The following is a 22,024-nucleotide window of genomic DNA, read 5'->3' as shown; positions in this document are numbered from 1 at the left end:
TCAATGGTTGATTAAAAAAAAAAAAGAACAGTAAAGTAAAGATTTGTGGCCAAGCTCTGCTTAAAGTGGAGCTCGGTGATTTCGCCTCCTTTCTCCTCATGATCTCTCTCTACCCGTGCTTACTTTGCCTGCTTGCTTACCTTGTAATACTATAATGTTACACTGCTAACCACCTCATGTTTTTCCAGAAGTTCTTTTCTTTTCTAGTTGCCTTTTGCTGCACAAAGCTCACCACCCATCCCAATCCATTGTTTTAGCCTCCTCTCACTTGACATATCTGCAGTCATTTGGACTGCAGGATACTGCAGCTCAACACACTGTGAAAGATCAGCTCATGTTATGTGGATTAGAAGGGATTTTTTTTTCTTTTGTAGTAATACATGAGCACTGTATGGAGTGAAAACCTTTGTTGCTGATAACAAAAATGAATCCCCTAAAGTGAAATAATAGTAAAAAAAAAAAATTGTGCTGTGTATTTCTTGTAAAAACATAAGAGATTAGGTTTCATTTGGTTGAAATGATCTGGACCAAAAAGACAACAACCTGCTGCTTTGGTAAAGATTGTACAGATATTGAATTATTAGCAACAATATTGTGGCAGGTCATTCTTATCATGTTTTCTTGGTGGGGTGTATTCTCTTGAGTTTCTTCCCTGCTTGCACAGTGACTGATTTGGATGTTCAGACCAAGCTGCTCCCTTCCAGTGAGCAGTTGAGTCAGTGGCCAGTGTGCGCCAGCCAACAGCTGCAGCTTGAGCTCAGTGGGTACTGTATGTTACTAGTTTTCTTTCTGGCTTTTTCTGTGAAGCAAAGACAACACTTGTGACTTTGTTGCTGGATGTTTCTTTTTTCTGACAAGTTGTTTTACAACTCCTCTGTAGTTATTGTGCTTTTATGTTGTTTTGTCCAGCTATAAAGTAGATTTGGATGGTAAAATGTGTTTTTGAGCATAACTGTGTGTGTGTGTGTTTTAACAGGGAAGAAAAGGTAAAATGTGCATTCCTGTCTATTTCATACTTGATTTCAAAACCTGCTGTTGAGCTTGTGTTTTGCCACCATAGTGTTAATTTCAGTATGTTTAATATTTAAAAAAGAAAAAAAAAATTAGATTTTTTTTTTTTTTTTAAGTTACATTTAAGACATAGTGACTGCCACGCGTCCTCATTTTGCGGCGTTTAGCTTAAATTACAGCAGATGTAATATGTTTGATCTTTTGACCCTTGCAATAAATGTGGGTGTCCTTTTAAAGAATGTAAAGATTGTTTTAAAGGTAGGGAGGCAGTTTCCGGGATCATATGTTTTGTATCTGGATAATTTTTACAACATTGTATGAAAAGTTCTGGCCTGGATCCATAATCAAAACTGTGTTACTTCGTTCTGACTAAAGGATCCTTGTTAGTGAATGAATAGTGTCACAGTGCATAGTGCACATTGCTGCCAGTTCCCTCAGGTCTTAACAAAAGTAAAGTTAATTTCACCTTATCCTCACTTAGCTTTGTCTATTGTCTTTCTTCTTCCAGCTGTTGGTGAGTCTTTCTTGGACTATCTTCTTGCTCCTTCCTTGTGATCAGCCCCAGAGTCTGTGATTCCAACAGTCTTCACCCCCCGCCCCTCAACATCCCCGCATTCGTCATCACCATGGGGGAGGTAGTCCAGATGCACTTCACCACGGTGGACTACGTCATCTTTGTCTTGCTGCTGGTGACCTCAGCTGGCATTGGCCTCTTCTATGCCCTCTCTGGTGGGCGCCAGCGCACAACACAGGTAGAGCTTTGGTGTTAGGTGCATTAAAGATTTATTTTCCAGAGGGTACTTCCCTTTACACTCCTCAGAGTACAGAGTCAGTTTCAAGCATGATCTTAGTGTTCGTAGTAATAATGCCTAATAGCAGCATTTTGTTTGCCACAGGAGTTCCTGATGGCTGACCGCTCCATGAGCTGCCTGCCTGTCTCTCTCTCTCTGCTGGCCACTTTCCAATCAGCCGTGGCCATCCTGGGGGTTCCGTCTGAGGTGTACACCTTTGGAACACAGTACTGGTTCCTGGGCTGCTCCTACCTCTTGGGCCTGCTTATCCCAGCTCATATTTTCATACCAGTCTTCTACAGGCTACAGCTGTCCAGTGCCTATGAGGTACACCCAAGCAGCAGACAGAAGGGGATTTTCCTAGCTCGTTACAGGTTCTGCGTTTGTTTCCACTGCGGTGCGCCCGCTGTGGAGGTGCCTTCTGGGAGCTAAATTTCAGCACCCCTCAGGAGGTAGTAGTAAAATCAAGTTCTAGGAATGTGCACAGAGCAGGTGTCTGTTATTGGTTAAATGTTTGCTCTTCACACCTCAGTCATTAGCATTACAAACACAGCATGAAAAGAGTCATTTATACTGGTTTAGAGGTAAAACAAGGACTTATTGTTGGTTTAGAGGCAAAGCAGGGATTTCAGTGAGTGGATTGTGGGCAAAGCAAAGATGTCACATTTCTGCAGTTTTGTGTTCTGCTTGTTCAACAGCTGATAAGCTGCTCATACAGGCTCCCTTACTGGCTGATTGCTGCAATGTGGAGTGATCCTTCACATTGCCTTTTCTCCCTCTGCTCAGCTGGTGTGACAGAGGTGCAGCCCCTCCTTCCTCTAAACCACATGCGTCAAACTCAAGGCCTGCGGGCCAAATGTGGCCTGCCACGTCATTTTATGTGGCCCACGAGAGCTTAATGGGTGCAAATATATATTAAAATAAGTACATTCTGCTTTAAAGCGTGCATTGACCATAAACTACATCTCCCACAAAGCATTTAGATTGCTACCCATGAAATAACGACATCTCTACACTTTCAGTGGAATTGAGAAATCTCTACAAATGATCCCGAAATGTCCAAGAAAAGAAAAATCGATGCACAAAGAAGGCAGTTTCAGGAACGATGGGAAAACAAATACATGTTTGTGCTTCAAGGTGAAAAACCAGTATGTCTTTTGCGTTATGAGGTGGTGTCAGTCATGAAAGAGTATAATTTATGTCGGCATTTTGACACCAGACACGGAGCTAGGTATGCCAAATTTAGCCTCCAAGAAAAACCAAAAAAATTTCCAAGAATTAAAAGTCAGACTGCAGTCGCAGCAGAATGTGTTCACAAAAGCTACAGCCAAAAACGATGCAGCAGTGAAAGCTAGCTTTATTGTGGCTGAAGAAATTGCCCGAGCTTCAAAGTCTTTTTCAGAGGGTGCATTTTTGAAGTAGTGCATGTTGAAGGTGTGTGAGCAGGTGTACCCTGACCAGATACAGACTTTTCAAAATGTCAAGAAACATAATCGCAGACCAAGTTAAGGAACTGGCAGGAAATCTAGCAACACAGCTGGCTGAAGAGACGCAGCTATCTAGCTTTTTCATTATCTGTGGATGAAAGCACAGACAACGACAATACAGCGCATCTATCCATTTTTATTAAAGTTGTAAAGCTGGACCTCTCCGTCACTGAGGAGCTCTTGGATGTAGCTGCCATGCATGGGACCACAACGGGCCTGGACATTTTTGATGCAGTGGAGAAGTCCGTAAGTAAAATTAAATTGCCCTGGGAAAAGTTGGTGGGACTAACTACAGATGGTGCGCCTGCAATGTGTGGAGGAAAAACAGGCTTGGTTGGACTAATGGAGAAGTTGCAAAAAAGTAACTGTCACACGCCTCTGATAACGTATCATTGCATTATCCATCAAGAAGCTCTGTGCGGAAAGGTTCTGGAGCTGATGATATAATGACCACGGCCATGAAAACAGTGAATTTTATTCGGACGCATGGCCTGAATCACAGCCAGTTCCAGCTGTTCTTGCAGGAGGTGGGATCAGAGCATGGAGACATGCCGTACCATACAGAAGTATGGTAGGAGCAAAATCCTCAAACGATTTTTTTTTTTTTTTAGCTTAGGGAAGAAACTGCTCTCTTCATGCAGCGCAAAGGAAAACCCTTGTCTGAACTGTCAGATCCAAACTAGTTGTGTGACATAACTGAGCATCTCATTCAACTGAATCAGAAGCTGCAGGGACGTAAACAAGTCATCACACAGATGTCCGACATGATCACAGTTTTCCAGCGTAAACTCGACCTATGGAAGTGCCATGTGGAACAGGACAATCTCGCCCACTTTCCTGTTTGTCAGAGCATCTCAGCCTCAGTTCCCGGTGCTTTTTCATGTGCTCTGTTGGCTACCAAACTGAACCGGTTAACGAATGAGTTTGATCTGCGCTTCTAGCACTGCACTCTGGTTTTGCCATCTTTGCTGATCCTTTCACCACCGACATCTGCAGTGTGCCCCATCACCTTCAGATGGACTTATTGAGCTTCAAAGCGATAGTAGCCTGAGAGCAAAGTTCCAGGATACTGCAACCCAGGACTTTTACCATCTACTGCCCCCTGGTTTGATGCCACAGCTCCAACTTCATGCTGCTCGTGTTCTGTCCATGTTTGGGAGCACCTATCTGTGCAAACAGATGTTTTCAATAATGAATCTAAACAAGACCAAGCACAGATCATGCATTACTGATGACAACCTCAACGCTGTTTTGCGGATTGCCTCAGCACAAGACCTAAAACCAGACATTGACACACTGGCCAGGAGAAAACGGTGTCAGACATCCGGCTAGAAAACACATAGGTAAACATTTTTAAAAATACATAAGATATACCTACACGAAAAAATATAGAGTGGGGAAAAAAAGCAGGATGGTCCGCGTTAACCTGGAAAGTTATGCAGGGCGACATACAGGGTGTGCCACTCATTAGGTTCCAATAATGGAAACGCAGTAGTAGTTTGAGATGACTGCCCTCCTGTGGTGAATGTATGATCTCTTAATGCGTTGTTAAAACATTTGCTCATTGCAATGGCTTGTGTCCTCTGTCTTTCTTTCAGTTTTACACCCTATTAGCTCTGTCTTCTGCTTGTCCTGTTGTTTTCTTTCTCAAGTATGATGTCCAAGTTTAGCTTATCTGTCCTGTCCTTGATGTGTTATCATCCAGCAGAACAGTGTTCTTTTCTCAAAACAGAACACCTCCTTCAGTCTGTCTACAGTCCGACTGAAGAAGATGCTTTCTGACTTTAGGTTCTCATCATTAAAGATTTTAAACTGGCAGTTCTGGACTTTAGAGTAAACATTGTCATGACTCTGAGGTGATATGTAATCAGCCATCTCATTTTGTTTTTCTTTTCTATTCTGTCTTGCCAACAGTATCTGGAGCTGCGCTTTAATAAGACTGTTCGCATATGTGGGACTGTGACCTTCATCTTTCAGATGGTATCTTGGTCTGCTTCATACTTCCTTTATACATTAGTTTCTGCCCTTTCTGATTGGTCCAAATTTTAATAAAATCACCATCATAAGCTGCCCTATGTAGCTGCCTAGTAAAGGCATGAGTCATTGGATACAGAAAATTGTTTAGTGATTTTATTAGACACTTAGTAGGAAAGGCAATCATCTTCTATATGGTACTAACAGCTTCACACCTACTGATAAAAGAGAGGCCTTTTTCAGCTTGGTGTTTATCCTGTTAACTTACTGTGCTCATGGCATCACAAGCTGTTTTGAATTTTGATTAGAAATCATTAAAAAAATATCAAGAACAGTTTTGTATGCTGTTATATTGCAGCCTGTCTGAACCTTTGGCCCTGGAAATGTTACAGTGACCCTTGTGAAAATGTCATTGTTTGTTTCCTTTATGAATATACAGTATTTGTATTTTCTCCAATTAAAGTGTTATGTTCAGTATTGTCATAAGTTGGGGACACCACTCATAACATGAACTGTTATGTTAAAAAAAAAAAATGCAGTAGAAAAGTAAGCTCCCCAAAATGAGTTTAGAAATGTGTATTAACAGTGGGGAGTTTGTCTGAAGCTGTTTTGTGTCATCAAATGATGATACCAAGTTAGACTGCCTCCTGCTCACGCAAAGTAATTGTTAGATATGCCCACCCAAACATTTTTCTGTAAATGCATTGTACACAAATGCTGACCATTCAAAAGTCACAAAGTTTTTGTTGTTTTTAGATAAGCAGGATATAATCTGACAATGTGTTGGCTAGCTCCAAAACATGAACTTTGAACTCCGTTTTGTTTTTCAGTCTTCCTGTTTTGCAATAATTTTTTTACTCTTCATCTATAGGTAATTTATATGGGGGTGGTCCTATACGCTCCAGCTTTGGCACTCAATGCAGGTAATATTTTACCACATGATCCATCACACCACTGTTGACAGCAGCAGGGGGCCCACGGATGATAATATTGATTACAGGACATGCTGCAGTTATATGATGTTCACCTGTATAACTGAGCAACCTGTTGTGCAGGTTAGTAATGTTTTCAATCTGTTTACATACAGTGACAGGATTTGACCTATGGGGGGCAGTGCTGGCCATGGGATTGGTGTGCACTCTTTATACTGCTCTGGTGAGTCACTGTGACAATATATTTGTAGCTAATCAGTAAGTAAATAAGCTTTTGAAATAAACTAATTTGTGTGGATTGTGTTTTTGCAAACCTATCTAGCAAATTAAAGTGTCAAATAATATTTTCAGGAGTAGAAAAACCTCTTATTTTGTTTCATCTGTGATTATTGTATCAACATAAAGTTAAAATGTGTGCTGTCAGTATACTGCAGCTCTCATCCAATCACACCTAACAGTTTGTAATATGGATCATTCTGGACTTTAAAGTGATTTGAGCACTGTCCCACAAGGATTGAAGTGTTAACCTGTGTGTCAATGGCATGCAGGGGGGCCTGAAGGCAGTCATCTGGACCGATGTCTTCCAGACAGTAGTGATGTTTGCAGGCCAGCTGACAGTCATTGTGGTGGGATCCAGTCAGGCAGGGGGTATAAGTGAGGTCTGGAGGAAAGCAGTCAATGGCAGCCGCATTGCTGGACTAGAGTGAGTAGTCAGCCTTTTAGTGTGTTGTGTTTAGGGTTAATTAGTTTTCTTGATAAAGGTAGGAACAGAGAATCATGCTACTACTACTTTGATTTAGGAATCAAACTTCTGTATGTGCATCAGATGTTCATACTGTATTATGCAGCCTGAACCCGGACCCTCTGGAGCGTCACACCTTCTGGACTCTGGCTGTTGGGGGAATCTTCCTAATGCTGGCTCTATACGGGGTCAACCAGGCCCAGGTCCAGAGATACCTCAGCTCCCGCACAGAGAAAGAAGCTGTCATGTCAGTATCATCACATTTTCACAACATGCTCTGCTAACTCATAGTGATTATAAAAATAGCATGATGCAAAGAGTGTAAACCTTTTTTGTTTATACAGTATTAATCCGTATTGATCTTAAACATAGATTATTTAAAACCCGCTGAGCAGAACCAAGACACACACAGTAGTTGAATTTTAAAACACTGCTGTTGAATAGGCGTTAACTTCTAACTATACGCAGATGATATGATGATGTTACAAACCCCAATTCTAATGAATATGGGACATTGTGTAAAATGTAGAACAGAATACAATGACTTACAAATCCTTTTTGACCCATATTTAATTGAATACACCGCAAAGACAAGATATTTAATGTTCAAACTGATAAACTTTGTTTTTTGCAAATATTCACTCATTTTGAATATGATGCCTGCACCACGTTCCAAAAGAGCTGGGACAGGGGCAACAAAAGACTGGGAATGTTGAGGAATGCTCAAAAAATAACTGTTTGGAACATTGTACTGGCAAACAAGTTTATTGGAAAGGGTGAGCCATGATTTGGTATAAAAGGAGAATCCCAAAAGGCTCAGTCATTCACAAGCAGGGATGGGGCGCAGTTCACCACTTTAAGAATTGCGTGAGCAAATAGTCCAACAGTTTAAGAGCAACATTTCTCAACGTATAATTGCAAGGAATTTAGGGATTTCATCATCTACAGACCTGGAATATCATCAAAAGATTCAGAGAATCCGGAGAAATCTCTGCACGTAAGCAGCAAGGCTGTAAACCATCATTGAATGCTCGTGACCTTCGATTCCTCAGGCAGCACTGCAGTAAAAACAGACATCATTCTGTAAAGGATATTACCCCATGGGCTCAGGAACACTTCAGAAAACCAGTGTCAGTTAACACAGTTTGTCGCAACATCTACAAGTGCAGGTTAAAACTCTACCATGCAAAGCGAAAGCCATACATCAACAACAACCAGAAAGGCTGCCAGCTTCTCTGGGCCCGAGCTCATCTGAGATGGACTGATGCAAAGTGTGCTGTGGTCTGACAAGTCCATATTTCAAATTGTTTTTGGAAATCATGGGCATCGTGTCCTCTGGGCTAAAGAGGAAAAGGACCATCCAGATTGTCCAGCGCAAAGTTCAAAAGCCAGCATCTGTGATGGTATGGGGTGTGTTGGTGCCCATGGCATGGGTAACTTGCATCTGTTTAGCACCATTAATGCTGAAAAGTACATACAGGTTTTGGAGCAAAATATGCTGCCATCCAAGCGACGTCTTTTTCAGGGACGTCCCTGCTTTTTTCAGCAAGACAATGCATTCTGCACGTGTTACAACAGCGTGGCTTTGTAGTAAAAGAGTGTAGGTACTAGACTGGCCTGCCTACAGTCCAGACCTGTCTCCCATTGAAGATGTGTGCCGCATTATGAAGCGCAAAATATGACAATGCAGACCCTGGACTGTTGAGCAACTGAAGTCATACATCAAGCAAGAATGGGAAAGAATTCCATCTACAAAGCTTCAACAGTTAGTGTCCTCAGTTCTCAACTGCTTATTAAGTGTTGTTAAAAGGAAAGGTGATGTGACACAGTGGTAAAAATACCCCTGTCCCAGCTCTTTTGGAACGTGTTGCAGGCATCAAATTCAAAATGAATGAATATTTGCAAAAAACAATAAAGTTTATCAGTTTGAACATTAAATATCTTGTCTTTGTGGTGTATTCAATTAAATATGGGTCAAAAAGGATTTGCAAGTCATTGTATTCTGTTTTTATTAATGTTTTACACAATGTCCCAGCTTCATTGGAATTGGGGTTTGTATTAACTGTATATTGTTACCTTCCTTTTAAACATTGCTTTTGATGTGTACCTTTATGTTGCTTATCTCCATTGTTGACTGTGTTTTTCATGGCCCTGAACATTTTCTAACCATGTTTGTTCACTCCTCTCAGGTCTTGCTATGTTGTCTTCCCGTGCCAGCAAATTGTCCTGTGTTTAGGTTGTCTGATGGGTCTGGTCATGTTTGCTCGGTATGGAGAGGACAGTCCTCTTAACAAGGGCTATGTCAAGACTAAGGACCAGGTGAAAATTAATTTACCTTTGTGGATCACCCAAATGATAGTGAATATACAATATGGTGTTTCTCCATTCATTTGCTCTATTTGCTTATTCTTGATGGTTGCAGGGGGCCTGGGGCCAACCCCAACTGATACTGAGTGATCCTAATGTTTAGTTTGTTTTTGTAGATGGTGCTATACTTTGTAATGGATGTATTCAGCGATCTCCCTGGGCTCCCAGGACTGTTTGTGGCTTGTCTCTTCAGTGGAGCTCTCAGGTATATGATCTAAAAAAACTGGCTTAGAAGTAAATGATCATCTACTTGTTTCTCAGTCCGTCAGCTGTTGTTGGTTACTAACTGGGCCTATATAACTACAGTTGCTGAACTTATACCTGGTTGTCACAGCATGTTGTTTAGTTGAGTTTATATGCTTTGGGTTCAGCCCAGTCAGTCTTTAAATAATAAATCCTGGCAATAACATGCCAGGGTTTTATGTCTTAAGTATTAAAACATCAAAGCACTGCTGTTTGTTAAATTTATTGGTGTGTGTTTTCCCCTCAGTCCACTTTTAGCACAGCATGGTGTCAAATGTGACAGTTTCCCATATCATTCTTGGTTTGCATGCATAAATGTAGTCCCTGCACTTGGTCACGTAGCAAGAAGTAATAAATGTTAAGTCATGAATAATTTGTGCATCTATTTGTATTACGTTTAACAGGAAATTCTGCTATAAGGCCCAAGAGCACATTCTCCATCATTAGCAGTCATGTTGCACTTTTAAGATATTTCAGATAGACCTGTGAGACTACCATATAGTCGGTTTAGAAATCAGTTATTTATTCAGTCTTTTTGGTTTTTATTTCCCCCCCAGCACCATCTCATCAGCCTTCAACTCCCTAGCAACAGTAACTATGGAGGACCTGATTAAACCTCATTTTCCAAGGATGACTGAAGCTAAAGCCACACTACTGTCCAAGGGCCTTGGTAATACAAGCAAGCAATGGTTTTGGTTTTGGTTTTGTTTTGAGTCTAGTGTTTTATGATTATATGCATAAGACCTACATGAAAACTATTGTCCAGAAGATCTCTGCTGCCGGTCAGACCGGTGAAGACCGTTTTTCCATCCACTGTCCTCACACCTAATCAAGAGCTGGTGACTGACAGCTGCTTAGACACTAAACATCAAATGTCACATCTTGTTTTCAGTCAGGCTGTGGTTACGTTGTTGAATGATGCACTGAGCAGTTAACTGTTGAGGACTTTGTACCCACTAATAACTCTGACAAAAATAACTAGCATATATTAATCCATTAACTGCCGTGCAGTCGTGTGTACAGTATATAGAGGAGAGGGCTGAGGACACAGCCCTGTGGGGCGCCAGTGCTGATGGAGACGGTGGAGAATGAAAAGGTGCAGAGCTTTGCTGTCTGGTGCCTGTTTGTCTACATACAGGTATGACAGTCTGTACCTATATCAGACAGCTTAGCTACTATCTTCTGAGCTGTAGTCAACAAAAAGTATTCTGGTATATGTATTTGGTTCATCCAGGTGAGTCAGTGTTGAATGAATTAATGTTGTGACAGCATCCTCTGTGGATGTGTTGGAATGGTATGCGTATTGATGTCCAGGAGAGATGCTGGGTGTAAAGTGTTAAACAATTTAGCCCCCCTTGAAGTTGGGGGCGCCAGCGGTCAGATGTATTCCTGGGGCCATAAGGAGCAACATTAAATCCTATTTGAATCTGAAGGATAAGCATAACTACAGCAAGCTTGTTATTCATGTTGGCACTAATGACTCCCGACTTTGCCAGTCAGAGGTCACTAAAATGAATGTTGAATCAGCATGCAACTTCACCAAAACAATGTCAGACTCTGTAGTTTTCTCTGGACCCCTGCCCAATCCGACCAGTGATGACATTTTTAGCTGCTGGCTCTGGCTGTCTAGGTGGTGCCCAGAAAACAATGTGGACTTCATAGACAATTGGAAAGCATTTTGGGGAAAATCTGGTCTGATGAGCAGAGACGGCATACATCCCCCTTTGGATGGTGTGGCTCTCATATCTAGAAATGTGGGCTAGTTACAACCTAAATTATGACAACCCAGAGTTGAGACCAGGACACAGGGTCGCAGTCTTACATGCCTCTTTGCATCATAGGTTGTAGTATGCAGGTCATAGTATGCTGAAAAAACTTAGCAGAAGGCATCTAGATATAGTTTTAGGTAGAAGATGTTTCGCCTCTTGTTCAAGAGGCTTCATCAGTTCTGTCTGACTCGTGGTGAGCAGGAGGTATTTATCCCACTGGGTGGTGTTTTCAGTCCTTCGATGGCCAACAACGTCCTCTAACGACTGAGTCGTTAGGGTCTGGTATCGGTGAGAGTCATTACCTGTCTTTAACTCTCACATGTGGACTGACACCCGGGAGGTGGAGGCTTTTACCAAGCATGTCAACTCTGTGGATATCAAGTTCACTTGTGAGGATGCCAGAGATGACTGTCTGGCCTTTTTGCACTGTGCAGTCTACATAGGAGGAGACAGAAGCCTTAAGGTGGAAGTATACCAGAAACCTACACACACGGACCAATACCGTCTTCTTTTACTCACACCATCCACTGCAACACAAATTGAGAAATATCAGAACCCTAAATCATAGGTCCAAGGAAATGCCCACAACTGCAGAAGGAATCAAGAAGGAGGAGCTTCATATCTAGAACTCCCTTAAGGCTTGTGCATACCCCAAGTGGGCCTTCACCAAAGCAAGGGGCCCAACACCAACGGGGAGAAACCAGAAACAAGAGGGGATAACACTGCTGTCCCTTATGTGGCTGGTTTATCAGAGAAGCTGAAAATGATTTGCCACAACCCAATGCAAGATCACAGTTAAGCATTTAACTGTCATTATCCTTCATTGTACTAATAAGAGGCAGTACAAACTACACTGGTATTATTAACATAATACCACTGCACTCAAGTGCAGAAAACGTCATTTGAACCCATTTACTGCTTTATTTTAATTACTGATCATGTATAAACTAAGCTCTTTTGAACTTCTAAAGAAATGTGTTTTAAGAACAGTCTAAATGTAGCAGGTCTTCCATCTAAATATTGCTTGGTTATGTGCTCCACAGCTTTGACCTATGGCCTGGTGTGTCTGGCTATGGCCTACCTCGCCTCCATAATGGGATCTGTGCTGCAGGTAATGGTCTATTCAGGTGGTGTGAGTGGTGACACCATAGCAGCTCTCAGTTAATGAGAAATTGCTGTAAAATGGTTTTGGCTGGTGTAATTTCCTGATTAGATAAAAGCAGTAAATATGTCTCAAGGACTATAGTGTGATAGACTACTTCTCACATGGTGTTTATGGGCAAAATCCTTGACCTAGAAAATAAGAGAGGTATTGTCTTAAACAAAAATACTTTTGGTGTAAACAAAAAAAAAAGTGCTGTAAGAACTGTGAAATTTTCTTTCATAACTTTGGTTTTTGTGTTCTAATGCAGCTGTATAGCCATCTCGGAGTCATTCATTGCACTGCTGTGTCTTGTTCTCTGCCCTCAGGCAGCCTTCATGATCTTTGGGATGGTGGGTGGTCCCCTGCTGGGCCTCTTCTGCCTAGGAATGTTTTTCCCCTGGGCAAACTCAGTTGTGAGTCCTGCTTTAAGTTAGGGTATTTATTCAATGGTTTTATATCAGTTTTTTTCTCATTCTAGTCTTAGATAATTTGCAACAGGAGAGTAAGGGAGATGAGAAGGGCAATTACAGTGCTGTCCAGCACCTGGTGCAAGGCTTTCACTTGTCTGTACTGGGCCCATGTTCCTTTGCACTTTGGAAGTACTTGGTGCAACAAGAAACATAGAGAAGAGCCTGCAGAAACACCTTGGAAAGGATAAACTATGGTCAGGTACTGGACAATGAGGGACTTGCTGGCTACACTTGAAATGCATGTATATGTACAGTATATTCAACTGATGGTAAAATACAGTAAATAAAAACTAAACACACTTTATAAAGAACTGTATGTTCAGTAGGACTGATATAACAGATTACAGAACATGTATTTTTTTAACTGTGCTTGGTGTATTTCTTTATTTTGGTGGAGTTCTGGTTGAATGTAGTCAGCTTTAATTGTTTTGCTGGATTTTGTGGAGCATCTTATGCGTATAGCTCAGAGAAGATAGAGTAGAAATAGGCCTTAGGTCAGCTGCATGAGTGATATGCGTGCCAACGCATGGACAGTATAGATACGTTAGCTGGATTACTTGGTATAGGAGTGTATCATTTACATGACATGGCTTGTAGCGTAGACGCAACATCAATGTTTGAAGGTTTTTTTTTTTTTTTTTTTTTTTTTTTTTCTTTGTTTTGCTTTGCTTTTGTGTTCATCATTTCTTTCCCCACCTCTGACCTTCCTTTTCTCTGTTACCGCCATAGGGTGCAGTATTCGGATTAGTAGCAGGCCTTGCCATGGCCTTTTGGATTGGCATTGGCAGCTGTGTGATGCATATGTCAGGTTCCACCACAGTATCACCACTCAACACCACTTCTCTGCCACTGTTGAACAACATGACCAGTACAGTCATGACTACACTTGTCAGCGGCACGACAGCCAAACCAAGGTACTAACTTTATAAATATTTGCTGACTGTATTACTTTTATCGGACACCTCAAATGAAGGCTATAAACAAGTAATTCTAAATGCCATGAATCAAACTTCAAAAAAAGAGGAAAGCAAAATTTTAAACGGCTTTTTACTCTTGTTGTTTTTTTTTTTCTCATCTTTCTTCTTTCATCCACTTCCCAGGCCAACCGGAGTGGAAGCACTATACTCATTGTCCTACATGTGGTACAGTGCTCACAACTCAACAACTGTGGTGGTGGTGGGACTGATAGTCAGCCTGCTAACTGGTACATACACTTTGACTTCTTGCTTCAGGTTCCAAACCAACCATATCATTGACATTATCCCCACAACCATTTGAATTAGAATCACACTAGGAACCATGAAAACAACTGTAATGAGAAGCTGAATAGCAAAGTCCCATAGACATTGGTTAGTGCCCCATGTTGGAATTGCAAGTCACATGATGCCCACACAGAGCAACACATCTGAAACTGTCAGGTCCAGTTTATTTGAAGGCCTTCAAAAGTCATGTATGAATATTATTTTTTGTATTTTTCTAGCAAACTGTTAGATATTTTTGGTCACATTTCAGCATATGGACTGAGTGAGCGGTTTTCATTGATATGAATGGGCCCCTTTTTTTTTTTTTTTTTTTTTAAATACATCAGTAGGCTTTATACATTCACACTTAAATATTGATGAAAACTTTGCATGCTTGATAGCAATTACCTCCCCTGGCCAGGATTCAAGTGGTTTGCAGGGTTTTCCCTACCATTGAAAGTGTGTTTGCGGAGCACCTAAGCCAAATGACTATAAAAAGGCAGCATATCGGAGTGAATGTAAAAAAAAATGCTGAGTTATATGCCCTGAAAAATAACATAAGATGGCAACAGGATTGACCTGTCAGTCAACAAAAAATGTTTGGACAAATATTTGCGTGATTGGCAGCATTGCCAAGCTAATCAAACAGCTGAGTGGATATTTCTCTGTACCGTCAACTCAAGTCCGATGCTCAGGACAGTAGTTAGACATGTTGATAAATGTTATAAATCTAAGTTAAAATTTCCTTCAAATAATTTTAAATGCTAAATAATAGTGACATTGCCAGCATTTTTATTCTGTGTATTCTGCTGTTATGAATGGGACATGCAGTATCTAAGCTGTAGTTTGTCTTTATTTAATTTTCCACTAGAGTGTGACATCATTCAAGAAGAGATCCTGGTTCATTTTGTCATGTAATTATCTTACTTGGTTAAAGGCAACCACGATCAAAAGAAAATCGCTGTCCTGTTCATCTCTTGCACATTAGGACCTATGAAGGAAAAGGAGCTGATGCCCGGCACAGTGTATCCAGTCCTGGGCACACTGCTCTTCTTTCTGCCTGAGCGCTACAGAGAAAAGCTTTGCTGTGTCACTCCACTAGCTCAGAAGGTAACCTCATATTTATGTTCCCAGGCACCTTCATGCTTGGCTCAAAGTAATATGACCTTTCAGTAGTCTTTTTATTTTTGTTGGCCAGCCCAAAGAGGTTAACATGCCTCCTTATCAGATGGCCAAGAAAGGCAGCAATGGAGCTGCGTACTGCCAAGATGACACTGTCACAGAGGACAAAGAAACAGAGAATGACAGAAAACAAACAGAGGAGAAAGACCTGGAAATGAGGATCACTCTGCACTCGTGCCAACCGACAGCTCACACAGTTCAGGAGACGTCTCTGTGATCCTTTTTGTCCACTTATAATTCACACACATTCACAAACCTTGAATCTTAACTGTTGTATGATCAGTTTCTTGGAGAGAGGTGCAGCAAAAGACAGGACATAGAAGAGAAGTGTGTCACCAAGTTGGTCTTTGGCGTTAGTATTTTACACTGACAAAATCACTTGATCAGAGAAACAGACTTGCGTACCTGTGTGGGGAAACTGGTTTTGTACCTGCTTGTCTGCCTGTTTTTTTTTTTCTCAAAAATAAAAAAACCAACAACTGGAAATCAACTTATGCCATGCTGGAACTGTACATCGAATTAGCTAAATACTGCAGTCTAAAAAGAAACTAGTCAGTTGATCTCTGTTCAAGATTCCCTACTTGATGTTGTTTACAGGCTTTTGGGTCAGTCCAGATGTGTGCAGCTGACTGTTAGAATGCTGGGCAACTCTTATGCACAATGAGCTGTTCCACTGTGACTGGATTTGTTGATGTTTTAACAAAAGAATCCGGTAGTTGATAGCTGCTAGATTTAAAATGTGCTGTTTTTGTAGAAAAGATGGGACCATAAAATCCCAGAATATGTATCAGATAATATAAAAACAAAAAATGTCAAGATAGACTCCACTTTAATAGAAGACATTACAGGTCTGTGCTACTGTTGTAGTGTAGTGACTTTATGGTACATTGTCTTGGTTCAATACTAATAGTCACCTTCCACCTGCTACTGTAACTGATTACAGTGAATCCTCAAAAACAGAGCCATGTGTTCAGATGAAGGCAGAGATTACACAGCATAGTAAATCCTCTGCTACCAGGACGTGTTCTACAAACTGTGTACGAGTAGAAAGCAACCCAGTGAGTGAGCACAGCTGCTGGCTCCCCATTCATGCTCTCACTGTTTCCCCACAGGAGGTTAATATTGTCCATTTTGTTTCCAACTCTGAGGAGTTGTGTGTATGCATATACAGTATATCACAGAAGTGAGTACACCCCATCACATTTTGTAAATATTTAAGTATATCTTTTCATGTGACAACACTGAAGAAATGACACTTGGCTACAATGTAAAGTAGTGAGTCTACAGCTTGTATAACGGTGTAAATGTGCCGTCCCCTCAAAATAACGCAACACACAGCCATTAATGTCTAAACTGCTGGCAACAAACGTGAGTACACCCCTAAGTGATAATGGCCAAATGGGGCCGCCTTGTATACAGTATATCACTTCTGTGATGTACTGTATACAATGTGCAACAAATTTCCTCAACGGTTGCCACTGTTCACTCACCCCCCTGTACACCCTATATAGTGCACACTTTACTTGGTGCACGGTAAATCAGATTTCACTTAGGAATCACGCGTTGGGTCACACAGCTGTTAATTATTACATCTATAAAATGCAACATATTGCATTGTGGGACTTTTAGTATAAATTAGTGGACACTACACTTGTTCAATTGCTGTTATTTTTGTGGGTAATACATACTACATAGGTTTTACACTAATGAAATAATGGACAGTAAATATTGTGCACTATATTTGCACTACAAGTACAGTGAGGAACAGAAGTATTTGAACTCCCTGCGATTTTGCAAGTTCTCCCACTTAGAAATCATGGAGGGGTCTGAAATTCACATTGTAGGTGCATTCCCACTCAGAGACAGAATTTAAAAAAACATTTCAGGAACAACCACATCCTGCCGTCAGTATGTTTTACAATACCAACATTAAGCAAACAAACCATCCTGCCTTTTTTCAGGCTTTAGGTACAAAATTTTCCAACTGAAAAACCATTCCACCTTCTTCATCAATGCTCCAAAATGCTCCTTAATTTCAACATTGCTGTTCATCTAATACTGTGATGTTAAGGCTTGTTATTTTTGGGCCAGTATGGAATGATTACAGCAAGCAGTCATGTGATTTTTGAATTAAAGCAGTGGTTCTCAACCTGTTTTGGGTTAACACCACCTTAATTCAACTTGATCCCTTTTGCCACCCATGGCATCTCAAGGCGAGTGTCATCCACCCCCTGGCACCTTGCTGCTGAGGAGCTTCTTAACTACCTGAATGACCTCTGCTGCAGATACAAGTGAGGTTTCCCCTGAGCCTTCAGACTTTGCCTCCTCCTCAGAGGATGTTAGTTGGGTTCAGGAGGAGTTCTTCTGTCCCCCAGCAGAACTATGGAGTTCCCAGGTGGTGCTTCTTCCAAGACCCCTCCCAGAGTCTGTTCAGTGTATATGTAGAGACAACTGATAGTGCCTTCCTCCAAGTGACTTATATTTGCCTGGAGGTGTCCCTCTCTTTTCCAGGATGGAACTCCAATGTGGTAGCACTCAGCTGGGGACTCATCAGTATCCCCACATCCATCTGCCCAGCCCCTCTGAGGTGTTTGAGTCCAGATCCAATGCTGTGAGTGGAGGTGAGTCTAACCATACCTAGTTGGTACCAGTCCACCTACCACATCAGCTCCGGATCCTTCAACACCAGAGAGAATTCACCATCCTTGGAGCCAGCCTTCAATGCCAGGGATCAGCATTCCCAGACCTTCCCTGACACCCAGCTTTCATAGCTTCTTACCTCTAAAGGTAGTGGGCCCACAGGGTGATGGCATTGTTTTTTTTTTTTCGTGCTAAAAGGCCTGGTCACCAGACCCTCACTGGTGAGCTCCACTCCCAGGTCTGTCTCCAGAAGAGGGCCCTGGTTTCCTAATCCAGGCAAGGTGACGGTTCTGAAAAGGAGGGCAGCTATGGCGCAGGAGGTAGAACAGGTTGTTTCCTAACCAGAGGATTAGCAGTTCAATTCCTGGCTTGTCCAGTCAACATGTCGAAGTATCATTGAGCAAGACACTGAACCCCTAGTTGCTCCCAGTGATGACACCGGTGCATTTACCAAAAGTCCAACTTGCTACAGTCCTTTGAATAGCTCTGTCCCCCCTCCCCTTGGGAGACCCTACCAGGAGTTTTTGCCTCAACAACTCTCAGGATCACTGACTCACAAAGACCTTTCCAACATCTTAAGGTGGTGATTCTTGGAAGGGATGTGGAGTATATTTGTCTAAAGGTAAAATAATGAGGGAAATAGAATAAGGACACAATACACTGGCCTCAACATCACTTGTCTGCAATGTGTGGACAAAGGAGTGTGATCCCCTCTTCTGGAGCTGCTAGGCATAACTGACTGGTGCATAATTCTCTTCTAAATCCAAGATAATATACATTACTTATTTTCATTACTCACACTTCGCAGGCATAAAACCATTTAATACACTGCTTCGTTGGTGCTAGACATTGGCGCCCAAATGACCTTGAGAATCATATTAAAGATCTCCATGTCTATTTTAAAACAATAGTAACATGTAAATATCCCCCTCGTGTTTACAGGAGAGAATTTGTAAATGAAATCCAGACTGCTGAAGCCTTACGGCAGCATTAGCTACACATTGGAATGCATATTTTTCTCCTCTGACATAATCATAAATTCATTGTTTTGGGTGTTTGTGGAATACAGTTTTAGTTCTCCATTGTGTTCAGGAGTGAACATATCCTAAGCAGTGATATCTCCTGGGATAAAAAATAAGTTATAAGGTGCCTCACTCACTAAATGTGCTTTTGATGAGCTGTTCTTAACATAGATTGTGTTAGGAGCACTAACTGTTTTTGGTTCCCTTTAGCTTTCCATAGTTTATAGCACAAGTGGCTCTGTTGGCTCTGTTACATCACTGTAGAATTTTCCCACATGTTAATATGGTTTTACTTCTGATCCTATGTGACAAGACCGAATCACAGAGAAGCCATCTTGACCCTGTAATGGGCCTACTTTAGTTCCATTAGGCAGTTGCTTTATATAAAGTGTGTATACATAGTATGAGTTTATAAGGTAATGGTGTTTCAGCCATCTCTACTACTGTTTTTTCAAACGTCTTCCTAAGTGCCCATCTTTTATTTAAATTCAGGTTGTTAGTGTAGTAGGGTGTAGTTTGCCTGTTTTGAACTTGTTCAGCTTCATCATCATTGTCCCAATTTTTGGAATCAGAATTCTTGACCATCTCCACTTCAGTACTGTAAATCATCCATTGTCGCTGTAACGTAATGTTTAAGCCAAACCACTAGGGAATGTTCCCTGAGGGTTTTCTGTATTAGTTTGCATGACCTACTGTACATTGATACAAAAGAACGCCAACTTCTCATTTAAAATGAAGACATCTGTGTCTGTTGCCTCACAGTTAACTTATTCATTTCTGTGTTGCTGAACTTGCAGTTGGACTTGGAAGTTCTACTGGACTTGCAGTCAGGTAAATGGTAGACAGTCATGGTGACATGCAGGTTAGCAGCAGCCTGGACAGTTCTCATATTTTAGAACCATTATGGACTCCAAAAATTGATACATCCCCGGTTTGATTTTATGACAAGTCCTCCATGTAAAGCACTTGTTTATTATAGGGCCAATATGTTTGTACCATCATCCTGACACTCAAATACCTCGATTTATCCAAAGCATATAGAATATTTTTTTTTACAAACAGAAGTTGTATTTGATCATATTGTATATTTTTGTAATTTCATATAAGGCCTGTGCACATTTCATGAATTGAAATGTGGATTTTTTTTAATGCAAGAACTATGAAATGTTGTCTTAGTAAATGTTGGGCAGAATTGGGAATGTAACAGCCTCTAAGATGTCCACAGCTCACAAAAACAGAATGTCATACGTGTCAAACATCATCAGCTGTTGCCTTAGACAGCATTTCACACAGAAAATGCTCGTCAATCACAGCTCATTTTTATGTTGCATCCCAAATTCTAGCCATCAAGTTGTGTGCAACTTAAATTACGTGTCAGTGTGTGGTTTAATTTATGATTGCACTGTGTGAAATTTCACTTCATACCTGAAATTACTTGAAGTGTGTGCCTGTATTTAAATGCTACACAGAAAAACCCCCTTTATAATGTAAGAGAGCAGATTTCAAGTACTGCCATTAATATAATTGCTGTTAAATCTGCAGCTGGGTGGAGCACTGTGAAACTATATGGTAAAGCACAATGAGGTCAGTACTCAGTCTGCTATTTAGAGAGTCTGACTAAAGCCACTGGTTTTCAGTGTTCATGTGTTCAGAGTTCTGTTTCTTGTAAAGACAAATGTCAACTTGAGGTTCTCTGCCAGGGTGAAACATGCTTACTTTATTAATTTGTGACATTTTTATAGGGAATTCTCTGGACACATAAGAATAGAGGTGAGAGAAAAGTATGGCACTTAGTAATTTCCAACTGAAATAAATATTGTCTTGAACAATATTTATTATGTTTGTTCTCCCATCCTGAAGAATTCTTCCTGTTATGCATTCCAACGGGGGACTCTAAGCACTGAAGTCATGATGACTCCTTTGTTTTTAAACTCCTATATCCTGATGTATGTCTAAGGATTTCTTATACAGCTCAGGATATTACCCCAACCTGGGACCCAGACATCTTTCCAGCAGTGGAACAGCTGTCTGTTAATCTATTTCTGACATAAGGCTGAACAGTCTTTTACACTGAGGAGTAACAGTCTTGTTGATGGAGGGAGTGGCAGAAAACATGAAACCCCTGCATGCATCTTGAAACTGACTGCATTTAAATCTGTTGCCATGTTTCACTGTTGTATGAAGATTAGTGTTGATGTACATGAATTCAAATAAAAATTTATTTCTTTTTATTCACTGCATTGTTCTTAACTATGCACAATATCCTATAAATGGTGTAGTAGCCTACATGTTTCTCTCCTTTTGTAGCCAGAGAGCCTATTGAAATGTAATTCATTGCTGTTGCCTTTTAAAATGTGAAATATGTGATTAGAGGTTTCTGATGTGGTTTGTTCTGTGTATCTCTAAACATTGTAAATCACTTTGAGCTGGTCACAGGGGCAGATCTAGAAAATGTTGGAGCAGGTGGCCAGGCTCAAGAGACGGGTGTCACATTTGAAATACTTGTAAAAAGTAAACCCTTAGTTCTCTGAATTAATAAACCGTACATTATTAAGAATCAAACTGTTTATTTTGTGTTGAAATGAGGCTTTGTCCTTTACTGTAGCTAACTTTGCCTGCACTGCTGCAGAGGGAGTTGACACAGTTGCCATGAATACCTACAGTTAGTATGGTCGTGAACCCTAGAAAAGTTTGTGTTGAAGTAAAGAGCAGAAAAGTGTTAGCTTAGGCTTACAGGATTTCAGTATACAATAATCTTATCCCAGACTGATCAAACAATTTATAACTTAAGCACTGTTCAGCAGCAGAGTCAGTAGAGTCCTGTAGAGTAGAGTTCCTTTAGCCTATCACCATATTTACTCTCCCCACTATCCCACTCTCTCTACTGTCAACCATTCTTCTCCTGCACCCTCCCCTCTTCCCCTTCATCGTCCTCTCTCATCCTCCTCCTCACTAGTATCCTTTCTTGCTTCTACCAAATTCCAGTGGAGGCCCAGCCAAAGCGGGGGG

At 41.0% G+C, this 22,024-nt stretch overlaps 1 protein-coding gene across 6 annotated transcripts in view; it reads left to right on the top strand.

Annotated features, from left to right (window-relative positions):
- The window catches only part of slc5a6a (solute carrier family 5 member 6a), a 35,064-nt gene extending 18,484 nt beyond the window's left edge, over positions 1 to 16,580 (top strand). For 3 of the 6 annotated variants that reach the window (XM_020588051.1, XM_020588048.1, XM_020588047.1), the window contains exons 2-17: positions 1,520 to 1,763; positions 1,908 to 2,129; positions 5,204 to 5,269; positions 6,135 to 6,186; positions 6,351 to 6,418; positions 6,744 to 6,898; positions 7,044 to 7,184; positions 9,127 to 9,256; positions 9,421 to 9,509; positions 10,105 to 10,217; positions 12,360 to 12,427; positions 12,787 to 12,873; positions 13,660 to 13,844; positions 14,031 to 14,134; positions 15,160 to 15,281; positions 15,370 to 16,580. In XM_020588051.1, coding sequence (XP_020443707.1) covers positions 1,638 to 1,763; positions 1,908 to 2,129; positions 5,204 to 5,269; positions 6,135 to 6,186; positions 6,351 to 6,418; positions 6,744 to 6,898; positions 7,044 to 7,184; positions 9,127 to 9,256; positions 9,421 to 9,509; positions 10,105 to 10,217; positions 12,360 to 12,427; positions 12,787 to 12,873; positions 13,660 to 13,844; positions 14,031 to 14,134; positions 15,160 to 15,281; positions 15,370 to 15,570 — 1,929 coding nt within the window. In that variant the 5' untranslated portion in view covers positions 1,520 to 1,637 and the 3' untranslated portion in view covers positions 15,571 to 16,580. Of the gene's footprint in view, positions 1 to 664; positions 770 to 1,519; positions 1,764 to 1,907; positions 2,130 to 5,203; positions 5,270 to 6,134; positions 6,187 to 6,350; positions 6,419 to 6,743; positions 6,899 to 7,043; positions 7,185 to 9,126; positions 9,257 to 9,420; positions 9,510 to 10,104; positions 10,218 to 12,359; positions 12,428 to 12,786; positions 12,874 to 13,659; positions 13,845 to 14,030; positions 14,135 to 15,159; positions 15,282 to 15,369 lie in introns of those variants that run through there. The other 3 variants (XM_020588050.1, XM_020588049.1, XM_020588052.1) reach the window with 3 other exon arrangements.
- The last annotated feature ends 5,444 nt before the right edge of the window (positions 16,581 to 22,024 follow it).

Source organism: Monopterus albus, unplaced genomic scaffold (genome assembly GCF_001952655.1).
Source record: "Monopterus albus unplaced genomic scaffold, M_albus_1.0 scaffold499.1, whole genome shotgun sequence".
NCBI lineage: Eukaryota > Metazoa > Chordata > Actinopteri > Synbranchiformes > Synbranchidae > Monopterus > Monopterus albus.
Note: the sequence above shows the minus strand (reverse complement) of the source record. Positions and strands in the feature narration are given on the sequence as shown.